Source organism: Elaeis guineensis, chromosome 16, assembly GCF_000442705.2.
Source record: "Elaeis guineensis isolate ETL-2024a chromosome 16, EG11, whole genome shotgun sequence".
NCBI classification, from domain to species: Eukaryota; Viridiplantae; Streptophyta; class Magnoliopsida; order Arecales; family Arecaceae; genus Elaeis; species Elaeis guineensis.
Genome location: NC_026008.2, coordinates 47,130,231 through 47,156,929, shown reverse-complemented (window position 1 = coordinate 47,156,929; position 26,699 = coordinate 47,130,231). Strand labels below are relative to the sequence as shown.

The following is a 26,699-nucleotide window of genomic DNA, read 5'->3' as shown; positions in this document are numbered from 1 at the left end:
TATGATAATTAAATTTGCCCTAGCATATTCTAAATTGTTTGCATAGCATATTAAGTCATTTTTTGCCAACTAGCTTCTTAAGGGAAAGGAACTTCCCACCGCATATAAAAACCTGACAAGAGTTTTACGTGACCTCCAAGATGCCTAAGCAATTCATTCCCTATCATCTTTCATGTGACACATTCTATCATATCTTTTTATGGAGAAAAAAGTCAGAGGTATGTGCATCAAATTAAGAAAAAAAAAATGACAGCAAGAAATTGATATCTGTTGGCAAGAAGACACACCATAAACAAGATTAAACATTTGTTTTTGAATAGTAAGATGTAACTGAATCAAACTTATTTCTCAGAAAAACATTGTTGAGATCATTGAGTGCTGTAGTCAAAAAGATTGTTCTTGAGATAAAAAAGTAAAGTCTACATTCAGCAAGGCACAGGAGAAACACTTTCTACAACTCCAACAAGAGAAACAAACCAATGGTTTACAGTCTCATTCTGTTCACCATAAACCTCACTAGAATAGAAAGCTAGAATCAGTTGATATTTATTCACTTTAATCCCTTTAAAAGATAGCACATTAGTTTCTTTTTAACCCTGCTCTCAGGTAAAATGAAGGAATTAGCTCTCCCCTCCTCCAACAAGGTATTTAAAAAAAAAAACTGATATTTTTGTCATAGAAGCCATAGATTCTTGTGATCTTGCATAATAGAATAACAAATGCAACTAGTTTGAGAAACAGGAAGAACAACAAGAACAGAGCATTCAAAATCTGGCTACCATGGCAGCACGTCACCAGTACTTCCTTGTAGGACATGCTGGGTTTTGTTTTTACTTCAAGAATGTCTATTCATAGCCAGACCAACCAAAGGCCTGGCAGGGTAGAACTCGAGGATTCAATTCCAAGTTGCTCCCACACCCTAAGGGAATAATCTTTCCAGGAAATATTTCCTTTGGTCAGATATTTGGCACCACCAGTGGATATAGAGAATCAAGAGAACAACCAAACAAAAAAACATATTATCTTGAAAAATAAAGAGAATCCGAAGTCAAGATTATGAAGGAGAAAAATGAAGGCCTACCTTTTAAGTTTAGAGCACACTGCGCATTGCTCCAAATTTTTCTTTTCAGTCATGGAAGGAGATGAGGATGATACATCTGCCGTGGAAGTTTCCAGAATAAGGATTTGTTTACTTGATGGTCTTACTGAAATGGCCGCACTTTCTGGATAAAGATCACCAGCAAGGGCCCTATCTTCAGCGGAAGACTCTACAAGTTCTGCAGTTCCAAGCTCCTCTCTATCAAATCCACATGCGTTAATTCTGTCAGCTTCAACATCATTATCTCTTCGAACATCACCACCACTATTCTCTTTGGCAGTGCTTCCAACTGGGGAAGATTGTAACAAAATACCACAGCACTTTGATTGTGAGCAACTACCTTCAGTTTCAGGCTCATTAGTCTCAATAAATTCATGTTTCATGCTAGAACTAGGTATCTTTCTTTTTCCCTCGGTTCCCAATGTCACCTCAACAAGATCTTTTGAGTCAGAACTAGAACCCTCCCCAGCTTCTTCAAAATTTTCATTGGGACATTTCCACCTAAGCTCCTCTCCCTTTCTTTCACTGCATCCATGTCCATCTTTTTGCAACTTCGTACAATCACTAGCTCCAGAATCAATTTTATCTCCATGTGATGCAACATCTTTCTGGTGCAGTATGGTAGCATCTAAAAGTCCAAAATCAGCAACAGAAAAATTAGAATGCATGAATTTGCAGGTAAAATCAAGCTGGATGCCAGAACAAGCATAGCTAGAAGATAGAGTTACTTTATTTTTTACAACAAAAGTTAGCATCATGCAGATATAAAAAGAACCGTATGCTGCTGCATGCAAGGATTTTCTGCATGACAATGTTTTGTTTCAAAATTGAATGAATAGGAATAAGTAACAATAAAGAAACTTATTTTAACTGTTTAAGTAGTACCTGAACTTTTGGGTTTCTTTGTCTGTGGCTTAAGTGATGCCCTGTAACTGCGTGCATCCAATCTCTTCCTCTTTTTCAACAATCCATCATTCTTAACATCAATCTTCTTGTCCTTGCTCTCTTCTTTGGTGACTGATTCCACTAATTTTTCTTCATTGTTCACTTCCTTCACTTTCTTCTTCTGCATCAGTGGACTTGAGCTTTTGTTGGACATCTTTGAACCAGATGAACTTGAAGCATTGTACTTCTCAATTCTCTCTGACCTTCTCAAAGGGCTTTGTGGCCTTTTCTTCTCACTTCCTTCCAACTTCCACTTATCTGAAGAACCTGGAGTTCGATTTTCAGGCCTTCCAGATTTTTGCAATCTAGAAAATGCACTCATTTTTTTCATAGGTGCTCCCCTAGCAGGCCTTCTCAAATTAGATGAATCCATTGATGCATTGCCCAGGGTGATTGGACTTTTGATATCTTTTGAATTGATTTTACCATTTCTGCATTTTGAGCTGCCATTTGCTGTTGAACCAGAAGCGATGGAACCGTTCATATCTTTCACTATTTCCCCAGCACTCCTAGTCTTTGAGTTGCTAGTGCCTTCATCCTTATTGAGACGTCCTGATCGGGTACCACTAACCATTGATTCTCACTTGTAAGGCACTACAAAGCATACATTCAGTATATTTTGGCCAAATGACCTGCAGAATTATATGGCTTGATAGTAACTGAAAGAATAGAAGGTTAGTTGATTGAAATCAAAATGGTGAGCCCTTCACAGCTCATAAGAGTAAAAAGAAACTAGGGTAAAAAAAAAAAAAGGGGACAATCCTTCAATATGCATGATCACAATAAGCCTGCCATAAATACAACCAGATGGTCATTAAATGAAAGTCAACTCTAGCTTAAATAAAGAACAAATCAAAGGCTTTCCTTCAAATTCAGTGAACATTAGTTAATTTGCTATGCATCTTCATATGTGTGCTATTCAGCTTTTCTACCTTAATAACTATAAAATACTTACGCTTACTTCTAATCCATTCTAAAGGTTAACGACTATTTCCCATCCGCAACTTAAAAATACAAAGAAAAATGATATTTACTCTGCTTTCCAACCATGGGTCACCATCATCAGAACCAGCACAAATATAAGCCCTCGACTATATGGGTAATTGTACTGGTTTGGACATACATTCAAGAAATGCAAGATGAAAATCTGCAGTCTATTTCCAGTCAACCAAAATAATATCAACCAGCAAGAGAACTAAGATATGCAGAGATGAAATACCGAACCCTAAATTCGGGATTGCACGTGTTTAATTTGATAAAAAGAGAATAATCTAAAACCCGCGCATCAACTACCTTTACACGACTGCTTTGAAGTCCAGGACGACAGATTGGGAGGAAAAAGAAGTGATCTTGAACTGCCACGAAAACAAAACCAAAGCAGTAGCCGTTGCCCTGATAAAACCAAGGAGACAATAACCCTAGTTGTCAGACAGGTCGTATGCACCAATGACGAAGCTCCGCAAAAGAAAAACCTTCCCGACCACTTCTTTAGCCACTAAAACCTGAGATAAACCCAAACAAACGGCGAAAATCCAGACCAGAAGACTGCGGGGAAGACAAATACATCACCCGGAATCGGTTCTTGCTCTCTTTCCCAAAGATTTTATGGAAAAAAACATGAACATATTTCGGACGAAACCCTAGAACAAAAAAAATGACGGGAATAGAAAAGGAAAGAAATACTGACGTCGACCACGAACTATTGGAAAGGAAAAGAAAACTACAAAGAAGTATAATTCTCAAAAACAAATCGATAAAAAATTTGAAGAGTATAGAGATGGAAGATGGAGGGAATCAGAGTTCTTACGATGGAGAAAAAGCACCGCTCCTGGCTCCGGGACGCGGCTGGGGAGAAGGGGCGCGGGATATGAGGAAGGGAGAGGGAATTGCGAGGAGCGCCTTGGAAAGTGCGGAAGGAAATCCGACGTATTTCCACTGAAGAGGTATAATAACGTCGAGGACCAATACGGAGATCGGTTTGACGATAACGCCTGTGAGGAAGGACCAACAGTGAGGAATGCACGGCTGGTTATAAGATTCGGATTTTGGAACAATGCAATCACAGCCGTCCGTCTTCTGTGTAATGTGCTGCTCTTCTTGCGAGACACTTTTGAGAGAAAAAATCGGGATTTTTTTTAAATATTCTTTTTTAAACACTTATTTCTCAATCTACCCTGAATCCAACTTATTTCCCAAACTATCCTAGTTGCGGTGAGTTGGCAGTAACGTGATAAAATTATATGTTGAAGATGCAATTTCGAACTTGAAATCGCATCAAATTGAGATGGCACCCACAGGTAAAATAAAATAAAAAATAAAATTACACGTAGAAGATGCGATTTCAGATGAAATCGCAACTTCAACATACGATTTTTTGACCTTTTTTTTTGCCATTTCTCGTGCATCGCAGCCGACCTGCCTTCTTTTTTTTTCCCACTCCGCTCTATTGAGGAGCACAGACAAAGCGGCGCGGACGGTTGCCGGTGCTTGTGCGAAGCCACGGGGGCTCTGGTTCATCGGGGCTGGAAGAGAGAAGGGGAGGGGACAGCAACTGTACAGGGCCGTAGAGGGTGCGAGGCGGTCGCACAGAGTGCGAGAGGTGCTAGAGGTGCCTGTGCTGGAGAGGGGAGGGGGGTTGGTGGTGCCGGAGCCAGGGGACTCGAATTCACCAGGGCCGGAGGAGAGGAGTGGAGGAGTTTGATGGCCACGTGGAGTCAGGTGTGGCACGGATAACGACGGGGCGGGGCGGGGCCATGGCCTGTGTCTCACAAGGTGGCCGCAGATTGTCATTTGATCGGGCGGGGGGGGGTGGTGGGTGGTAGAAGGAAGGGAAGAGAAGGGGGAAGCGACAAAAAAAGAAAATATTTTGATGAGGAAAGAAAAAAAATAAAAAAATAATTATTTTATCAGTAATAATAAATTGAATAACAATAAAATATTATTATTTTATTAATAATAAAATATTATTATTTTTGATTAATAGTAATAAATTATTATTATTATTTTTGATTATTTCTAATTTTTAATAAAATGTTATTATTATTTTTGATTATTTTTGCCCAAAAAATCTAGATTTTTTAAATATTTTTTTTAAAAATAATATTTTTATTCATAATTTAAAAATACTATTTGTATAATAACATATTATTTTTAAAAATTTATTTCAAAAAATTAATAATAAAATATTATTTAAAAATATTATTTTCAAATAATAATAAAAATATTATTTTTTAATAATAATAAAGTAGTATTTTTAAAAAATTAAAAAAAATACTTTAAAAAATAAAAGCAGGGGATGGGAGGGTGCGAGGGGCGATCGCATGGGGTGTGGGAGAAGCAGAAAGCATCAGAAGCTGGGGAAACGTGTGTCACAGATCATTGATTTTCGAGTCTTATCTAGTTTGTGAGTCCTATCTTCAAAAAAATATAGCTAAGCTGCTCTTTGTGGGACAAGAAGAAAGGGCAACTGAGATATTAGCTCTAATGCATACTGATGTGTGCGGTCTATTTGATGTACAAGTCAAGGGTGGCTATCTCTATTTTATAACTTTTATCGATGATTGTTCATGATATGGATTTGTATATTTGATGCATCATAAGTTTGAAGCTTTGAAAAGTTCAAAGAGTTCAGACATAAAGTAGAAAAATAAATCAAAAAATCTATAAAGATTCTTCAATCATATCGAAGAGAGAAATACCTGAGTGAAGAATTTTGGACCTATCTTAAGGATAACAGCATAGTCTCACAGTGGACACCTCCAGGAATGCCTCAGCTCAATGGGATATCCAAAAGAAAGAATCGGACTCTATTAGATATTATCCGATTCATGATGAGCTTCACAGATCTTTTCATTTTTCTGTGGAGACATGCGTTATTTTCTGCTATTTATCTTTTGAATAGGGTTCCCTCTAAATCTGTTCCTACCATACTATACGAGTTATGGTATGTTAAGAAATCGAATCTTGGTTATCTCAAGATTTGGAGATGTTCGGCCCATGTCAAGTAACAGCAGGCGAACAAATTAGAGGTTAGGTCAATTGGAGCTCATTTTATTGAGTATCCTAAGAAATCTATGGGATATTATTTTTATCTTTCTGAGGATCACAATGTGATTATGAGCCATCATACTGTCTTTTTGAAAAAAGAGTTCATCCAAGATAGAGATAATGAAAGAAAAATTAAGCTCGAAAAAAATATTTCTTAAAAGCATCGAGTCCAAGAACTTGAACCTGATCATGAGCCAGTTGATGTGGTATATCCTCCACCTCGTAGATCAAGTAGGATCTTCCATCCTCCTAAAAGATACTTAGATATTTCTTACAGAAGATCTAGATGAAGCATTTCTTGTGGAAGATAGGGATATTAGGAATGATCCCAAGACCTATGATGAAGAAGTATTAGATATAGACTTTGAGAAATGGAAGAAACCAATGAAGTCAGAAATTGACTCTATATATTTCAACCAATTTGAATCTTGATAGTTCCACCTAAAGGTATTGTACCGATAGGATGTAAATGAATCTACAAGAAAAAAATTAAATCGGATGGTAAGATAGAGATCTATAAGATAATGTAGGTAGCAAAAAGTTATAGTCAATGCGAAGATATTAACTATCAGAAAATCTTCTCGTCAGTGGTCATACTAAAATTCATCTAGACTCTGCTTGCTATTGTAGCTTACTACGATTATGAAATCTGACAAATAGACGTAAAAATTATTTTTTTAAATGGATATCTTGAAAAAGATATCTATATGGAGCAGCCTATTGGTTTTACATACAGTGATAGTAATCACAAAGTCTGTAAGCTACAAATGTCTATTTATGGATTTAAGCAAGTATCTCGAAGTTGGAACACTCACTTTAATGATGTGATCAAATCGTTTGATTTCATTAAAAATGAAGAAGAATCGTATGTATACAAAAAAGTCAGTGGGAGTGCGATCGCATTTCTTATATTGTACGTGGACGACATCCTTCTGATTGAGAATGATATTTTCATGTTGACATCAGTCAAAGTATTATTGTCAAAAAAAATCTCCATGAAAGATCTACGAGAAGTTTTCTACATTCTTGATATAAAGGTCTATAAGGATAGATCTAAGAGATTGATAGGACTTTCTCAGAAAATGTACATAGAGGAGATACTCAAAAGGCTCAGCATAGAAAACTCTAAGAGAGGACTTTTGCCCCTTAGGTATGGTATTTATCTCTCCAAGAAAATGTGTTCAACACACTGGAGGAGATCTAACGCATGAGCAAGATCTTTTATGTTTCGACTATAGGAAGCTTCATGTATACCATACTATATACTTGACTTGATATAGCACTTGCCATGAGTGTCACGAGTAGATATCAGTCGAATCCAGATGAAGAGCATTGGATTGTAGTTAAGAATATCCTTAAGTACTTGAGAAGGATTTTGATCTTTGGTGGAGGTTCAGAGCTGAAAATAGAAGGATACACCGATTCAGACTTCATGTCTAATATCGATGATAGAAAATCTATATTAGAGCATATTTTTCTATGTAATGGTGGATCGATTAGTTGGAAGAGTTTCAAACAACCGATCATTGCAGATTTGATCATGGAAGTCGAATATATCGTCGTCTTTGAAACTGCTAACAAAGTATACTGGTTCAAGAAGTTCGTTACAGAGCTGGATGTGATGCCATCAGATACCATTGCACTGCACTGCGACAACAATGGTGCCATAGCCTCGCTAAGGAGCTCAGATATCATCAAAAGTTTAAGCATATAAAGCGGTGGTTCCACATCATACGCGACAACTTCGAAAAGAAGTTCGTCGAGGTGCAGAGAGTCAACTCCACGTAGAACGTGACAGACCCACTGATGAAGCCTCTTAGTCAATAGAAGACCAAAGCTTATCTTAAGAAGATGGGTCATAAGTATATGGTCAATTGACTTTAGGTCAAGTAGGAGTTTATTGAATGTGTGCCCTAAAAAGCCAATTGTTGGCCAACACAATTGTATTTTCAGAGCTTGTATTTGTACTTATAAAATTTTTTATTATTAATAAAAAAAAATTTATTTTCAATCATATTTATGTGTTCATGATTTATCTTTGAAATTAACAAAGATGATTTTGTATATTCTCAAGGAGTTGAGAATTTGAGACATATATTATTAATGTTTAGTTTCTAAATACTTTCGATCGAAGGATCATCACGGAGGACAGTGATCAATTCATTTAAGATCAGTACATGAATCATCTCCCTTCTGGATAGATGAGTCTCGAGTCTGCAGTATAGGGATACTAGAGTGAGAGTGTAGGTGATTGTTAGAGAACAACTTACACTGAATATGATCAATACAAAAAATCACTTAGATATCTACTCACTCATCAGTAATCTTCTCGATGCTATAATAGTGTGAGTGATCTTTTGATCTACGGTATATTGACTATTCGCTCCGAGGCTACTGAGTTTGACTATACATTCTCTTGGTCTCTAGCCATTTAGATCCTTGCTATGTATGTTGGCTATAATAGATTCAAATTCGTTGTTTAGAGTAGGATGTACCTAGATAAAATCTAGCGATCTTAGTAGAAAAGAAGTAGTCCTATACGATTTGCTAGACTGAGTTCAGAAAATTTTTAGTCAAAGCAAGTGTGAATACTAAAAAAGAGTTTTCACGGATTCACAAATGAATTCGAATCGAGCCAATCTTTCATATAACTGATGATGAGATTTGATGAGTTCTCCATGACCTCCATCTAGTCGAAACTCATGATAGAAGAACTGAATCAAACGGTAACTGCACCTAGAGGTTTCATACTTTTATTCTATTGGATTGCCACCATATACGATTAGATGTCACTGGTGGATTGTGAGACTCGTTGAGCATCGTCTTGATGATCGATGACCCTCGAAGGGTAGAATTGAAATTATTTTAATTCATCAAAAAGAGTTTTAATGATATTGTGATAGAGATCACAATATATCTCACTACTAGATAGAATAGACTTATGGAATCACATACAAAAGAGATTTTTGTCTGATCAGATGGTTGATTAACGATTACGAATCGTTAAAGGGTAATGTCACCAATATGATTGATGATTAACTTTATACAAAAGTTCAATAAATAATTTGCTAATGGTTAATGAATTATTGAAGGATCAATTAGCAATTGAATTACTAATTGGGTTAATTTGATTGACCAATGAGATTTGGATCAAGTCTAATTGAATTGTATTCAGTTTGACTTAAATTGTGTTTGGCCTGATTAAATTATAAGATAATCTAATTGTAAAAGAATTCAATTTTTGATTTGATCAGGACTCGATTCAATTAAATCTTAATTAGATTGGATCTGATTTGGTACCTAATTTGATTAGGTTTATTCATCTTAATTTGAGTGTAACCAAATGAGATTTGGTTGGGATCAAATTGAATTAGATAGAGTCTAAATGAGTTTGGACTCCACCCTTGCGTCACCTTTCCTCATGACGCCTACCTTTCTCAATGCAACAATATTTTTGCGCAAGCTTTTTCTAGTGCACATATCCCTTTATGCGTGCCCCCTATCTCTTTTTATCACCCCACATATGGATAAGGATGGAAGGTTTTAAATTTGATTTAAAAAACTATCCTTATCTAGATAGAATTTGATCTCATCTTAACCTCTCTTGATCGCATACCATAAATTACTTTCCTTTTGCACGTGCAATCAAATTTCATGCTAATAATCCGTGAGAGGAACCATGAGATACATTCCACAAGTTTCTCAGTATGGAATAAATTTGGGGCGTGAGTTCTAGGGGTGGTTGGCTCCTTTTTGACGTAAGAAGGTCTAGGGTTTCTAGACCTAGGCGTGGGGGTTTTGTGAGAGAAAAGGTTCTCTTATCTTCCACCATTTTTCTCTTCCTCCATTTCTTCTTCAACTCTAGAGCATCTATGAGATCCGAAGAGGACTTCAGATCATCCATCAAGAGAAAAGTCTGCAAGAGAGCTAACACTCCAGTGACTTCGACAGCCTCTGATCGGGCAAGGCACCTCGTGTGAGTACTGTGGAGGTCAGGTGTTTGTGCGGCTCGAGGAACCTCATCAAATCTACGGATCATCGACTGCGATAAATTACGACCCGCGTAAAGTGAGATCTGATCTCAATAAAATAGTAGATATGATCTGCTAGTAAATGTGATCTACATATTCTTAATTTCATTTATGCATGCTTGATTTCAGATTTATGTATGTCATAGATCTGGATAAGAGTAGTTAACAGATTAAATTTGATTGCATGCAAGCTTAAAAGATTTATTTTGGGTCTTCCACTGTTATATTTTTAAAATAATTTTGAAATTCATGCATGCAATCTATCTGCAATTCTAACATTGGTATCAGAGCCATGATTTAATCTTGACATGCATGATCTGAAATTATGATTTGGATCTAAATGTAAATCATTAAATCTGATTTATACATATATGTTTAGATTTGATTTTATGATCATATATATGATATATGAAGTATGTTTAAATCTAATCTGAATCTGATGCTCATATATGTGATATATATTTCATGTTTAGATCTGAATTGTAAGCATGCGTAGATCTAAAATTTAGAATAAATGCATATGTGATATGTTAGTTTAATATCTTAGTAGCTTAGTATTTAGATTAGATGCATCACCATGACCGTTTGGTCATAAGAGGAAGTAGAGGTTAAAGCCCCTCACTTGTCCAATCAATGAGTTCTCTTATAACGTGTAAGGGTGTCACTTGTAATGATGTCCTATGAAGAAGAACCATGAACAAAGATCCTAGGTGTATCGGACGTATGTTTTAGATCTAGATTTTATTTTTATGCATATATTAGATATATTTTTTTTTGTTTAGTTTTAGATCATAAAATTATATAGATGATATATAGTTTGTTGATCGATAATCTAAAACTTAATTTTCTGCAAAATCCTAAATCTCAAACTCGAGGATCTTTATTTTTGTTGCATAGTAAAGTTGTTTAGATTTAAAAAATTATTTTACATTTAAATTAGAAGTTCAAATGATACAAAGAAAAACTAAAACTCTGAAACTTTGGCTGACACGTTTGTCGAGTCAACTGGATTTCTGTTCGAGTCGACTCGAGTCCCTGCGAGTCACTCGAGTCCCTGACAAGTCGACTCATTTTTGTTGGAGTCGGCTTAATTCTGCAGATCGAGACTTATAGTTTCTATTTGTCACATTCGAGTCGACTCGGTCTAAGAGTCGACCGACTTACTGTGATGAGTCGACTCGAGTTTCAAGACAAGTCGACTCGATTCTGCAGAAAGCATAATTATATAAGATATAATGTAAATAAATTATTTCTAAACCCATGTTCATAATATACTCAATTAAGATTTAAAAATAAGATTTTAAGATCTGAAATTAAGTTTAATAGATCTGAAAATAAGTTTGTAAGATTTAAAATTTAATGCATAAAATATGAGATTGGGTATGGGTTGAATAAATTAGATCTAGAGACCAAACTACAATTAGGGTCCATGATTAGATCCAGCTAGAACTTTTTTTCGATTTTGAGCAGTTAATCAATCTAATCAAAAGTTGATTGAGTTTAGGTTAAAGGGGTTCAAAATTGAGTTTAGTTGTAGTTGGTTAAATTGATTCATATCTGATGTGAATTGGTTAACTCAAGATCAATTTTGGCTCAGTAGTCTGAACCTGAGTAACTAGGTTAATCTATTTGATTCTAATAGGTCAATTGGTATGTAAGGTAAGTTTGGCAGCTCGATCGACAGTTTTTAATTGAGAGCATGCTTATCTGACTATTTTGATGGTACCTAAGGCAAGCATCGGCATATCCTTCCATCAATCTCATTTATCTGATTAATTTGATAGATTATGAATTGAATAAGGTTGCTTGGTCATTTGAGTTTACCCATACCGACTAGGTTTGTTGAGATATGCTGATCTGAATCAATCTAGTCATTTACATCAAATATATGTGACTGAGTAAAAGAGACCTAAACCTAAATCTCTTTAATCCAATATTAAGTTTAGCAATTTTCCACCATTGTAGAGATGCGAGTACCTTCCTAGCATTGATAGTTCTCAGCTGCTCATAGTGGTTCGATTGCATCATGGAGGCACAACCACTTTATTAGCATTCGATGCCCTGGGGTGGAGATGGGGTTGGATCCAATAATTGTTAGGTGTGGGACCTAATGATAGCTCTGCATCTATTGGTGAATGGTAGGTCTGACTTAACTAAGAAATATGCCTATAACTATTAGGTGAGGCCACAGGACTTAGAGACCGAACTTACCGCATCTTACTTTGTGAAGTAATGGATAAAGTGATGTTCACTTATTGGTTTGTGCATTATCAATAACTGTTAGGTGAGATACACATAGATCAATAGAAGCACAGTACCCATTAGAAATCGATCGCATATAGATTTTTTTTTTCTATCCGAAGAGTGTGGAAGATTCGTAAAAATAGTGGGAGCCTTGTTTGTTTTTAAAGTCTCTAGAAAAATATTTATCAAGTATAGATATGTAATTAGAAACTGTTCTCTCTGTAGATAATCATATCGAGTTCTAACCCTCAAGTCTGAATCCTTGACACCAATAGGTTGACCGTGTCCAATCACAATAACTGGCTTAGGAACTTGGGATTAGATCTCAGTTTCAAAAAATTGATCCATGTCCTCAATCAGGATGCGCCTTCTGAAAGCATGTTTGATTTGCTCGTAATTAAAATTAATCTAATGATTTCTTTTTCTCCTTCTAGTTAGATTCTAGATTCTGATTTGAGGGCATATTGTATACTTTCATACAGATCTAGAAGAAGTTAGAGGGTTGAGAGAAGATAAAATTATCCTTCGAGTCAGTAATGGGATAAGAGTTGCTGTTGTAGCCATCGAGATCTACTCTTTGTGATTACTGTTAGGATTTAGTTTAATTTTAAAGAATTGCTATTATGTACCTGTAGTCAGCAGAAATTTGATTTTTATATCAGTGATGGTATAGGATAATTATAATTTTTATTTTAATAAAGACTTATGCATAATTTATTTTGAAAAATAAAGTTGTTGCACGTGCCTTTTTAATAGATGACTTTATCATTTGCATGTGGATGCGAGTATTAATGTTAATGAGCAAATAATAAATACCATAGAGTCTAAGAGATCTAGAGATAGGATTAGTCAGAAATATCTGTGGCATCTTAAACTAGATCATATTGAAGAGGACAAATTTAACAAATTAAAGAAAGATGGCCTTCTCGGGCCATTGACTTTCGAGTTTTATCTAGTTTGTGAGTCTTGTCTTCAAGAAAAGATGGCTAAGCTGTCTTTTATGGGACAAGGAAAAGAGCCATTGAGATATTAGCTCTGGTAGACACTGATGTATGTGGTCCATTCGATATACAAGCCAGGGATGGCTATCTCTACTTCATAACTTTTACCGATGATTACTTATGGATGGGTTTTTTTATTTGATACATTATAAGTCTGAAATCTTTGAAAATTTTAAAGAGTTCAGATATGAAGTAGAGAAATAAATCAAAAAATCTTTAAAGATTCTTTGATCAGATCGAGAAGGAGAATATCTGAGTATAGAATTTCAAGCTTATCTTAAGGATAACGGTATAGTCTCAGAGTGAACACCTTCAAAGATACATCAGCTCAACGAGGTATCCGAAAAGAGGAATCGGATCCTATTAGATATGATCCGATTCATGATGAGCTTCACAGATCTTTTTATTTTTCTGTGGAGACATGCGTTACTTTTTGCTATTCATCTTTTGAATAAGATTTTCTCTAAATCCGTTCCTACCATACCGTATGAGTTATGCATGATAAGAAATCGAATCTTGGTTATCTCAATATTTGGAGATGTTTGGCTTATGTCAAGCAACAACAGACAGACAAGTTAGAGGTTAGATCAATTAAAGCTTATTTTATTGGATATCCCAAGAAATCTATGGGATATTATTTTTATCTTCCTGAGGATTACAATATGAGTGTGAGCCATCATGTCATCTTCTTGAAAAAGAGTTTATTCAAGATGGAGGCAGTAGGAGAAAGATTAAGCTCGAAAAAAAGATTTTTAAAGAGCATCGAGTCCAAGAACCTGAATCCAGTCATGAACCAATTGATGTAGTACCTCCTCTACCTCATAGATCAAGTAGGGTATCCCATTTTCCTAAAAGATACTTAGATATTCTTACGGAGAATCTAGATGAAGCATTCCTTGTGGGAGATAGAGATATTAGGAATGATCCCAAGATCTATGATGAAGCAATGTTAGATGTAGACTCCAAGAAATAGAAGGAAGAAATGAAGTCAGAAATTGACTCTATGTATTCTGTTGGTGCAAAAATCTGCTTGCGCTGGAGAAGCTGGAGTCGGAGAAGTCACGGTCGCCGCCGGGACCTGCAAAGGAAGTCTAAATCGGATGTGGGGTTGCTCCGGCAAGACCTCCGACGCTCAAGTCAGTTCTCTGCCTCAACAAGAATGGAGTGCTCGAACGAAAAATTTAGCAGAGTTTTTAGATAAAAAGACGAGAGCTTATGGAATAACGTATTTGGGGTTTCCCTTTTATAGACGGAGGGGGCAGCAGATTGACAGCGACGCCTGTAACCGTCTGGCAGACGGCTGCCCAGAGTCAGGCGGAATTTACTGCGAAGAGTAGTGGAGTAGATCCGTGGCTATTGCTATGGCCTGCCACGTGGAGCCTGTTGCAGGTAGTGGAGCGGCGTCCGTTGCCGCTAATTGCCAGGGAGTAGTGGAGTCACGCAGCACCCGCCACAGGGAGTGGAGCAGAATCATGGCCGTTGATACAGCCTGTCAGAGAGTAATGGGGTCACGTAGGGTCCGCTGCAGGGAGTGGAGCAAAATCATGGCCGTTGATACAGCCCGTCAGAGAGTGCAGATCCATCGGCTGAAGCTCGGCAGTGGTCGGAGCTGATGACGGAGTTCTGCTCCCATAGGAGTCCGGGCGGAGTCCTCTGCAACTAAAGTCAGGTGGAAAGTCCGGCTCCCGTGGGAGTCCGGACGGATCTTACCGGCAATCGGAGTCAGCGATGGAGCCCGACTCTTGTGGGAGTCCGGACGGAGTCCCCCTTGCGGTTGAAGTTGTCGTCGGAGTCCGGCTCCCGTAGGAGTCCGGACGAAGTCTATCTGCAGTTGTTGGAGTCGAGGGTGAAGCCCGGCTCCCGGTGAAGCCCGGCTCCCATAGAAGCCCGAGCAGAGCCTTCCTGCAATTAAAGTCAAAGGCGAGGTCCGGCTCCCGTAGGAGTCCGGACGGGGCTTACCAGCAGTTGATGTTAAGGACCCTCCAGTAGGAGTCCGGGTGGATCTACTTGCGGTCGAAGTTGTCGGCGGAGTTCGGCTCCGTAGGAGTGGACGAAGTCGTCTGTAGTCGTTGGAGTCGAGGACGAAGGGTCGTAGGAGTCGGGGGAGTTTCCTGGAGTGATTCTGCTGAGGCTTCGGCTGTGGTATTCATACAATTTCCAATCAGTTTGATTAGTAGATCTACTTGAAAGTATTATACTTATTAGGTACAAATGGATCTATAAAAAAAAAATAGATCAGATTATAAGGTAAAGACCTATAAGATAAGGTTGGTAGTAAAAGATTATAGACAATATAAAGGCATTGACTATCAAAAAATCTTCTCACCAGTGGCTATCTGAAATCTATCCGGACTCTGCTTGCTGTTGCAGTTTACTACGATTATGAAATCTGACAAATTGATGTGAAAATTATTTTTTTAAATGGATATCTTGAGAAAGATATCTATATGGAGCAACTTATGAGTTTCACATCCAGTGATAGTGATCACAAAGTCTGCAAGCTGCAAAGATTCATTTATGGACTTAAGCAAGCATCTCGAAGTTGGAACACTCGCTTTAATGATGTGATCCAATCGTTTGATTTCATAAAAAAATGAGAAGCCATGTGTGTACAAAAAGATTAGTGGGAGCGCTATCATATTTATTTATTATACGTGGATGACATCCTTTTGATTGGGAATGATATTTTTATTGTTGATATCGATCCAAGTATAGCTGTCAAAAGAATTCTCCATGAAAGATCTAGAAGAAGCTTCCTACATTCTTGATATAAAGGTCTATAGGGATAGATCTAAGAGAATGATAGGACTTTCTTAGAAAATATATATAGAAAAGATGCTAAAAAGATTCAGTATGGAAAACTTCAAGAGGGGTCTTTTGCCGCTTAAGCATGGCATTTATCTCTCCAAAATAATATGTCCTGACACACCTGAGGAGATCCAATGCATGAACAAGATCCTTTATACTTTTGTTATAAGGAGCTTTATGTATATCATACTGTATACTTAACTTGATATAGACTTGTCGTAAGTGTCACGAGTAGATATCAGTCGAATCCAGACGAGGAGCACTGGATTGCAGTTAAGAATATCCTTAAGTACTTGAGAAGGACTTTGATCTTTGGTGGAGGTTTGGAGCTGAAAATAGAAGGATACACCGATTCAGACTCATGTTTGATGTCGATGATAGAAAGTTTACATCAGAATATATTTTTCTATGTAACGGTGGATCGATTTGTTGGAAGAGTTTCAAACAATTGGTCATTACAGATTTGATCATGGAAGCTAAGTACATTGCCACCTCTGAAGCTGCTAAAAAAGCATATTAGTTCAAAAAATTCATTACGAAGCTAGGTGTGATGCCATCAAATGCCATTGCACTGCACTGCAACAATAACGATGTCATAGTCCTTACTAAGGAGTCCAGATCTCATTAGAAGTCCAAACACATAGAGCAGCGATTTCTCATCATATACAACTATCTCGAAAAGAAGTTCGTCGAGGTGTAGAGAGTCGACTCCGTGCAAAATGTGGTGGATCCACCGACGAAGCCTCTTCACCAGTAAAAGGTCGAAGCTCACCTTGAGAAGATGGGTCTTAGGTATATGGCCAATTGGCTTTAAGTCAAGTGGGAGTTTGTTGGATGTGTGTCCTAGAAAGTCAATTGTTGACTGACACATTTATATTTTTAGGGCTTGTATTTGTACTTGTAAAAATTTTTATTATTAATAAAGATTTTTTTATTTTCAATCATGTTTATGTGCCATGATTTATTCTTGAAATTAATAAAAATAAATTTATGTATTCTTAAGGAGTTGAGAATTTGAGATATACATTATTAATGATTAGTTTCTAAATGCTCTTGATCAAAGGATCGTCACAGAGGATATCAATCAATCCATTCAAGATCGGTGCATGGATCACCTCCTTTCTGGATAGATAAGTCTTGAGTTTGCAATATAGAGACACTGGGATGAGAGTACAGGTGGTTGTTAGAGAATAACTTGCACTGAGTATGACCAACACGAGAAATCACTTAGATTTCTATTCACTCACAAGTGGTCTTCTCGATGCTGCAGTAGTGTGAGTGATCCTTTAACCTGCAGTGCACTGGCTATTCGCAACAAGACTACTGATTTTGACTGTACATTTTCTTGGTCCCTAGTCATTCGGATCCTTGCTGTATATGTTGGCTATAGTAGATTCAGGTTCGCTGTTTGGAGTAAGATGCATCTAAGTGAAATCTATCGATCTTGGTAGAAAAGGAGTAGTCTTATGCAATTCGTGAGACTGAGTTTAGGAAGCCTTTGGCCAAAGCAAGTGTGAATAGTAGAAAAAAGATTTCATGAGATTCACAAGTGAACTCGAGTCGAGCCAATCTTTCATATGATTGATGATGAGGTTTGACGAGTTCTCCATGACCTTCATCTAGTTAGGACTCATGATAAAATGACTGAATCATATAGTAACTATACTTAGAAGTTCAATACTTTTATTCTGTTGGATTACCACTATATACTGTTAAGTATCACTGGTGAATTGTGAGACTCGTCGAGCGTCATCTTGATGATCGATGATCCTCGAAGGGCAAAATTGAAATTGTTTCGATTTATGAAAAAGAGTTTCGATGATATTATGATAGAGATCACAGTATATCTTACTACTAGACAGAATAGAACTTATGAAGTTACACACAAAAGAGATTTTTGTCTGATCAGATGGCTGATTAACGATTACGAATCGTTAAAGGATAATATCGTCAATTTGATTAATGATTAACCTTATGCAAAAGTTGTAATAAAATAATTTGTTAATAATTAGTGAATTATTGAAAGATCAATTAGCAATTGGATTGCTAATTGGGTCAATTTGATTGACCAACAAGACTTGGATCAAGTCTAATTGAATTGGATTCAGTTTGACTTAAATTATGTTTTGCCTGATTGAGTTATAAGATAACCCAATTGCAAAGGAATTCAATTCATGATTTGATCAAGACTCGGATTCAATTAAATCCTAATTGGATTGGATCTGATTTGGTACCTAATTTGATTAGGTTAATTCATCTTAATTTGGGTCTAACCAAATGAGATTTGGTTGGGATCAAATTGAATTAGATAGAGTCCAGATGAGTTTGGACTCCATCCTCGCGCCACCTTTCCTTTTGCGCGTGCAATCAGATTTCACGCTAATAATCTGAGAGAGGAGCTGGGAGATACATTCCACAAGTTTCTTAGCATGGAATAAATTTGGGGTGTGGGTTCCAGGGGTGGTTGGCCTCCTTTTTGACATGAGAAGATCTAGGGTTTCTAGACCTAGGCGTGGGGGTTTTGTGAGGGAAAGGGTTCTCTTGTCTTCCACTATTTTTCTCTTCCTTCATTTCCTCTTCGATTTTAAATCATCTACGAGATCCGAAGAAGATTTCAGATCAGCCATCAAGACAAAAGTCTGCAAGAGAGCTAGCACTCCGATGACTTCGACGACCTTTGGACCTGCTTTCAGTTTCATTGCTTTACATGGAATGCTCTGGACTCAGGAACATATTGGCCATTTATGTAGGAAAGCCCTATGATATAAGTACAATAACTGCAACTAAAAATTGTTAAAATTGATGGTTACTGAGGATTGATGCTAACACCATTAGTCCTTGTATATTGATTGCTTTCGATCTGTATGTACCGCTGGCATCAGACTTCGTTTGACTAAAAACACTCTGAATGTTAGTGAAGTTGTTCGCTTCGGTTAATGAATTATATACAAGAAACCCAACGGTTAAAAATTGTATACCCCCATTCTTTAAGTGATATGTTTGACATTATATTAATTTGTCTTGAAGATCCCGTGTACATTCAGCTATAGCTAACATGTTTTAGGTATTATGTTGTCAAGACTTCCATAACAATTAAATCTAGAATTTTACTTGATTATTAGTTATGATTCAGTAATACAAGAAGCAAAATGGAGGAATTAACTAATTCCTGCTTTATTTTTTCTCATTGATGTCAAAGAATGACAGTCATTCCCAACAAGTTTTGGAGGACATGATATCAACGTTGGTTATCAAAGACCAACAGTGTAGGAGAGTTGCTTCAGGTATTAAGATGCTGCAAGTCCTCACGTGAACTTTGATTTTGCCTTTCTCATCATCCTGTTGATTTCATGGTCGCTGCTTTCAGATATTCATAAAAGCCTTGCCAGATGTCGTTGAACACCGAAGACTGACTCTAATGGTTTACCTTCTGAGGCTCCAAGAAATTCACGTTTTGGTTTAGATGGCTTTCTTCTTTGCACTTTTCTTAAGTTATTTAACAAATTGTATTACATTGCTTTTCAGGACATTAGGAGAAGAAGGTAGCTTGGGCGTGCTTGTTGTGTATCTTTTCCGCTCGTTGGCTTCACGGATCACAAAATTTCCTTCTAAACATCTGAGGGATTTACATGATTTCGTTTCTTCATCCTCCTTTATATTCGATGAGTGGGAATAGGAATTTGCAGCACAAATATTCAATCAGTATTCTTGTAAAATATGGTTTCCTTGCTTGGTAAAGGTTCTGCAAGAAATTAGAGCACACAGTGAACAGGAAGGGCTATTACATGAACTATATTTGGCAATGCAATTTATCTTGCATAAGTCGCACGATACTGAATTGGTTTTTGAGCTTGAGTCTGGACAAGATAAGGATTGTCCGCAGGTACATTATTCTTGTTTAAATGATCATCAAAGTTCATTTTTTTTGCTTGAAAACTGTTTTTCGGAATCGTTGGATCCAGAAGCATTATAATTTGACCTTGATATGTAAATCTGATAACTGAATTTTAGACAATAGTAGAACTGAGGCATTGGATGCCTGTTGTTTTGAGCTAGTACTGCACCAGTGAAGCTGGTAGTTCACATTTGCTCATTCTTAATAATTATAGATTCTCTGTTCATTATCAATGTAAAAATTCTGGATCAATTTGCCAATGATATGGCTGATGAATTATGGAATTTTACCGATTACACTTGGAGAACTTATGGAGCAGGTTGTTTTGCACTCGCAACTTGTCACTGTGAGATGCAAACAAGTCAGCATCACTTCAGATATCATAAAAGCATTTAAAGATTGTGCCAATAGAGTGCTAAAAACTATTACAAGGTGGATGTTACCCTCTGCATACTTTAAAGGAATAACTCAGTTACTGGGGCATGCAAAAAGGAAGGTAATTTCTTTGGCTACATGAGCCTTTCTTCTTTAACATGCACATTGTAGTTATGCATGCTTGGCATGGAGGGAAAATTTAATTGTACTAGTAATGGAAGTTATAAACTGAAGACAACTTCACATTTTGCTCTATTAGTGATTTCACATGCTTTGAGTTATCCACCATTTCTCCTGATGATTATCTTCTATATTAATCTGAATGCCTGTGAATTATTCGTTTATCAGACTTTGATTGATTAATTGTCGACTTTGTGAACAGACGCTTGGACCACCATCTGAAACTGTTAAGGGCCATAGTTTGGTTCAGAAGAATCCCAAGGAGATGAAAAAAATGAAGCAGAAGTTTATAGCATTTCCACTTCACATAGATGAAAGCTCTGCTCCATCGTTCAATGAGTTGTGTTTAAAAATAGTTGAGTTGATTGATAACACGATGGATGGTCCAGACAGTCCTGTGAAGCTTGATACAGTTTCCTCCATTGAAATAATGGCCAAAGAGTTCCCATCTGATCATTTAATATATGCCACATGCCTTAATGTTATCGTGAAGCACATTGGCTCTGATAATTTGACCCTTTCTTCTCGGTGCATTCGAACCACAGGTGCTTTGATCAGCGTGCTTGGCTCCAAAGCACTGTCTCAGCTTCCCCTTGTTTTGAAGCATATGATAGCCAGAGCTCATGAAATCTCCAATTGCCCCATTCAAAATTCCAAATATAACCAAGCTGATGTATCTCAGGAAGTTACAAGCCACAAAGTGTCTCTCTTGCTGTCCATACTTGTGACTTCGGAGGCAGTTGTAGAAAAGCTTGGTGGATCTCTGAACCCATATCTTGCAGATATCTTGGATCTTTTAGTACTTCATCCTGAATATGCTTCAGAATTAGATATGAAAATGAAACTGAAAGCTGCTACGGTCCGAAAGCTTTTGTCAGAGAAAATTCCAGTAAGTTTTTGCTCATAAATATCTATTGGATACTGTATCAACTACCTACTGTTGTTAAATTTAATGAAAATATTTACATTGTAGGCTCGCCTTATGCTCACACCTCTGCTGCAAATATTCTCCAGTTCTCTCATACGTGGAGAATCGAGCCTATGTTTGGTTTTTGAAATGTTATCTAGCATGATTGGTGCTATGGATAGGTCACCTATAGTAACTTATCATGCAAAGCTATTTGAACAGTGCTTGATGGCACTCGATCTTCGCCGCCAACACCCACAGTCAGTGAGGAGCATAAATATGGTAGAACAAAGTGTCATCCATGCCATGATCGTTCTGACAATGAAACTTATTGAGACCATGTTCAGGCCTCTTTTCCTTCACAGTCTTGAATGGGCAGAGTCTGAATTTGAAGGGAGCTATCTTACAAAAAGCAGAGGTGTGGAGCGAACCATTTCCTTCTATATGTTGGTGAGCAAACTTACAGAGCAACATAGGTGAGTCCTCGAGCATATCGATTTTTCCACTTTTTGTTCTGATTATGGTGTCTATTTTCTTCACTGAAGTGACCCAAAATGACCATGATGGTACCTGGAATATTGTTGATGGGGAAGAAGGAAATGTTCCTTATCACCTGCAGAGCTTGGTTGGTGATAGTCCTTTGTGATAGCTTGTGATTTCGAAGTTCTCTAACCTACTGGATTCTCAAAGATTCACAATATTCTTAGATAATTTCAAATCTTTTCTCCTGTAAATTCATTTCTGTTCATCTGATACAATGATTTGATGTTGTTGAGAGTCATTGAAGTATGTAGAACTTGGTCCTTCAACAAATATTTCAGAAACCTAATCCACAGAGTTAAATGGACTAGTGGAAGATGATCTCCTGAATGAGAAGGGTCAAAGGGAACTTCAATTGAGCCAAGAGAGGACTTCTGAAAACATGGGTCCCGTAACTCACTATTTTTGGATCAAGGAAATTCTAAAGCAAACTTGGATTCCAACTAGTGCATTTAGGAAGGTAACTCAAAGTGTGTTGGAAAGGTGAACCCTTCTTTTGGATGGAGTTTTAGAGTGTATTGCTTGCTTCTGGAAACCATTTCCTCTGACTCTGATTGTTACTCTTAGATAAAAACTTGCCTTTTAGGTGGCATGGAATCTGTCCTTGTTTATAAAGGTTGAGAGTTAACTAATTTTACGATCTCACTTAGTTCTTTTCACATTTCAGGAGTTTCAGCTTTTCTATGGATTCTAATTTTATACATGAATTTTGCAACAATTAATTTCATTGTGACATAGGCCTCTTTTAGACTTGTCACAAAAGAGATGATATAGGTGGCAGGCACGTGTCACAACCAGTGTAGGTTGAAGCCCCAGAATGGCTTTTCATCGTAACCAGAGGGCACTATAAGAATGGGGGAACCAAATCAGTATGATCCAATTTGCCAGTTTGATATCAGAAGAAATTTAATGGGTGGTCACCATTGCTTGGTATAGGTTACATTATCAGAGCATCTGGCACTCATATTCCTTCGCCAGATGTTTATATTAGCCAGAATTCAGGCCAATGTTAGCAGACTAGTTAGTCTGAGTCATATTAATTAGATCAGACACCCAAATTATGTATCTTTTACTATCTGCTTAATTTTGGGTTATACAGGCACCCAAGTTATGTATTTTTACTATCTGATTAGTTTTGAGTTATATTATGTAACTGCCATTTAGCAGAGACTGGTTTCATTCTTTGCAATTTGAGTTATATGTGGTGTAGTTCCAATATGAGTGGTAAGGGCTTACATTGGATGTTTAGCACCTGCAAGTGCTCCCAAAGTACAACATATCTTATGAATAAAGTTTTTTCTCTATTCTTGTGTAGTGTGAGACCTTAGTGGGGAAGAAATGAAGATTTTGAGTCTCCGTATGGCGTCACTTATAACAAATACACACTTCCATGATTAAATTTCTTTTGAAAGAGATTAATGCCTATGTCATAACAGCTTTAGCTATTTAATTTAATTTCTCCCTTTGTTAAAGCTCGGCTGGTTAAAATATTCTTGCACTTTTTGAATTTGCACTATTACGTTATTGTTCTTTTGCTTCTTTAGTCCATTAGGTGTGAAGGGAAGGAGTCTAGACGGTGATACGAAAATACTTTCAGACCTGTGGCAAGATAGCTTGGTTCACTGAAGATTGAGAACAAAAAAAATTCTTTTTCAGATATTATCAGTTTCCTTTCTGCTAAGACTCCTTCCATCAACGGCATGTTGGAGGGTTTTTCTCTTCTGTATGAGCTTAAGATAAACCAGAAACGTAGACTTTCTAGTCTAACCATTTCCCATTCTGTCGAGGATATGTTTGAGGTTTATCCCCTCCTGTTGTATGGGCATAAATTACTTAATCTAGGAAGTTAATTGTTAGCATACTTTCTTTAGAGTTGTGTGGCTGGACCATCTTTGTTATCTGTCCTAGGAGGTTAGAGCTAGTTTTGGATTCAAGTACCATGTTATGGTCCTGCCTGTTCTTGTTATACCGCATATGCTGCATTGGCCAGATATGGTCAGAGTACCGGTACATGTACCCGTGTGTTTGTACCCCTATTAGGGTTGTGGACCTTGTAGTAGTATGTCCTAGTTGGCCACGGGCTTACTTTTATAGCATGAGCTTTGGCATGTGGCTTAGCATGATACAGTACTGGAATTGTACCAGTCCGTTAGGGCCTTGAAACTAATTTCTGTAGAGGGTTCACATGTGGTTGGGAGTTGTTGTTAAATACTCATTTGAAATTTGATCTTACATGGATAGGACAGGACTCAATGGTTGAGATCAATGTAGCTGCATACTTTATCTACCGTGAAGGATGATCGTCAATACGTGCGATATCTCTTGGTGCAGCCATATTCATTCAGATCTCTGCCATAATTTCATGTCGCTGCCTTCGTATTGAGGTTCAATATCATAGATGTTCTGAAATCTTATCGCAATATGGCCACTATAAATGCGACAAGGCTTACCGATTAAGGTTGAGGTAGTTAGCTTCAGTGTTTCTAAAGAATCCATGCATCTGCAGTAACCAATGACAAGCATCTGAGATAATTAGTGATTGGTTTAAAACTACCTACCATGTCAGAGTGGTCTGCCTGAAACTACCATGGAAGAGTATGTGCTCCAGAATCACGTCCTTTGATTGACAAAGGTGATACTTTCCATTTTCCATTTATATACCTATTTTTTTGTCAAGGTTCTCACCTACAAAATTTCTCGTAGTAACAGTTGTCCATTATTATTCTGAGACGTGGCACAAAGCTGTCCAATCTTTCCCTCAAGGGAACCCTGAAAGTTAGATCATGACAGCTGGATTTTCGAAGATGGAACTGCTACATCTTTCCCTCCAATAATGAAGGGAGCCCCTGAAAGTCGGATAGTGACAGCTGGATCTTTCGAAGATGGAACCGCCATAGCACCTCCTTTCCTAGTATTCGAAATATTTCCTGGTTAAAGTAGTTGACCTGCAATTGCTTCCCCTAGCTCTAAAGTAGAAAGCAATCTAGGACTGTAAACATGATTGCCAACTAAGCTCCCGACAGCATTTTATGCCATGAATTCTGACTGATTTTGATTAATTACTAATGTCATTTTCCTGCTTATTCCTAGCCATTAGTTTTCAGTATATAACGCATAATAATTTGTCCACTTGCTATATCCTTGATATGTTGGGAGCTGGTTTGCTTAATATTAAGTTTGATTCGTGTCTGTCAAATGTTTTCTTTCCTTTTTCCCCAGTTTTATGTCAACATCCAGGTGACATCTTTTCTTAAATGCAGGACCCTTTTTGTACCTTACTTCAAGTACTTGCTTGAAGGTTGCATACGATATCTCACTGAAGATCAAGATGCAGGTTTGCCTACTTCAACACAAAAGAGGAAAAAGGCCAAAGTTGGGGATACACATAATCGTGGAAAAGATAAAAGTTCTGTCAGCAAAGCAATGGCATTTGAGAGCACTGATTCTAAATTCCTTATATCATTGCTTCCTCTATGATACCGACCTTTAGCTTTTAGATTCCTCTAACTTCCAGGTTATCCTTTTCACCATTTAGAATTCTGGCATGATTAATTCCACTTTCATGTAGTAATGGAGGCAACACACTTGTAGAATGGCTTGCAGTTAATCATCTGGTTTTAATAAGCCATTTTTGGTTAATGTTGTCGTCTTTTATAAGGTTCCCTAGAAATATTTTAAGTACGTGGAGTTTGGAACGGTGTCAAGACTCTCACTAACCATTTTGTCATTTTAGTTACCTTGTTATATTTCACGTTCTTTGTTAACTTATTTTAATAATTAATGGGAAAATGTTTGCTATTGGACTTATTAAGTCGATTTTGAGGGAAGTTCATGTTAACTGGTCAATGCTGTCTTTGATCCGGTGGCATCAAGACTAGATTCAAGGGTCAGTTTGTTTGCTCACCCTGGCATCAGATCTTTAATACATTAGATGTTATTGGTTATTTTATGCTGGATGCTGCTGTGTATGAACTAATCTGTCTGCTTGTTTTGGCAGGTGCTAATGCATACGAGGAATGAGAAGGTCCGCCCAAGGATTCTAGGTTTGAAGTTGGTCAAGTACTCGGTAGAACACTGAAAAGAGGAGTAAATGGTGTTCTTGCCTGAGCCGATCCCATTTCTTGGTGAGCTGCTCGACGATGTGGAGCTTCCTGTGAAAACTCTGGCCTAGGAGATACTCAAGGAGATGGAGACCCTTGGCGGTGAAAGTCTTCGGCAGTACCTCTGAGAAGTTTTAACACTCGTTCCCCTTTTTATTAATCAAATGTGAAAGGTTGGGCGGGGTTGCAGGTGGAGCCAGCCTGAAAGAGCTACCTCACTGCCATCATTATATGGGTTCTTTTTCTGAATTTTGCGTCTTTCTGATGGCACACAAACTAGCATATGTAAATTAATCAATTCTTTATCGGAGATCAAATGTAAATTAACCCACCAAGCTTTTTTTGAGTAAAAATGTAAGTCAATTTCTTCATGGAAATCTCCCGTTCATCTATTTAACTTTGTTCGCACTTTGCACAAACCCTGATAAGCACAGGAGAGAATCATGCAGCCCTCGCCCTCTGGGAAGAAAGTTTTCCCCGAAGTTTTGTATAGGTCAGAGAGGACCGAAAATAGTAAATGCTGAGGT

The 26,699-nt window shown here is 37.4% G+C and overlaps 2 protein-coding genes and 1 long non-coding RNA gene across 3 annotated transcripts in view; 2 read left to right on the top strand and 1 right to left on the bottom strand.

Annotated features, from left to right (window-relative positions):
• Positions 1–4,008, bottom strand: part of LOC105033425 (uncharacterized) — a 33,326-nt gene extending 29,318 nt beyond the window's left edge. Inside the window, 4 exon segments of the mRNA XM_073249886.1 lie at positions 1,082–1,727; positions 1,985–2,703; positions 3,338–3,436; positions 3,852–4,008. Coding sequence (XP_073105987.1) covers positions 1,082–1,727; positions 1,985–2,618 — 1,280 coding nt within the window. The 5' untranslated portion in view covers positions 2,619–2,703; positions 3,338–3,436; positions 3,852–4,008.
• Positions 4,009–19,414: 15,406 nt separating this feature from the next.
• On the top strand, positions 19,415–20,041 carry LOC140850862 (uncharacterized). Its single transcript, XR_012137535.1, has 3 exons — positions 19,415–19,459; positions 19,543–19,596; positions 19,701–20,041. It is a non-coding gene; the product is annotated as an uncharacterized lncRNA (long non-coding RNA).
• Positions 20,042–20,380: 339 nt separating this feature from the next.
• LOC105033432 (uncharacterized protein At3g06530-like) lies at positions 20,381–26,498 on the top strand. Its single transcript, XM_073249843.1, has 4 exons — positions 20,381–20,566; positions 20,828–21,514; positions 21,599–22,008; positions 25,333–26,498. Exons 1-4 carry the CDS (start codon positions 20,381–20,383, stop codon positions 25,547–25,549), a joined length of 1,500 nt encoding a protein of 499 aa, XP_073105944.1. The 3' UTR covers positions 25,550–26,498.
• Positions 26,499–26,699: the final 201 nt, after the last annotated feature.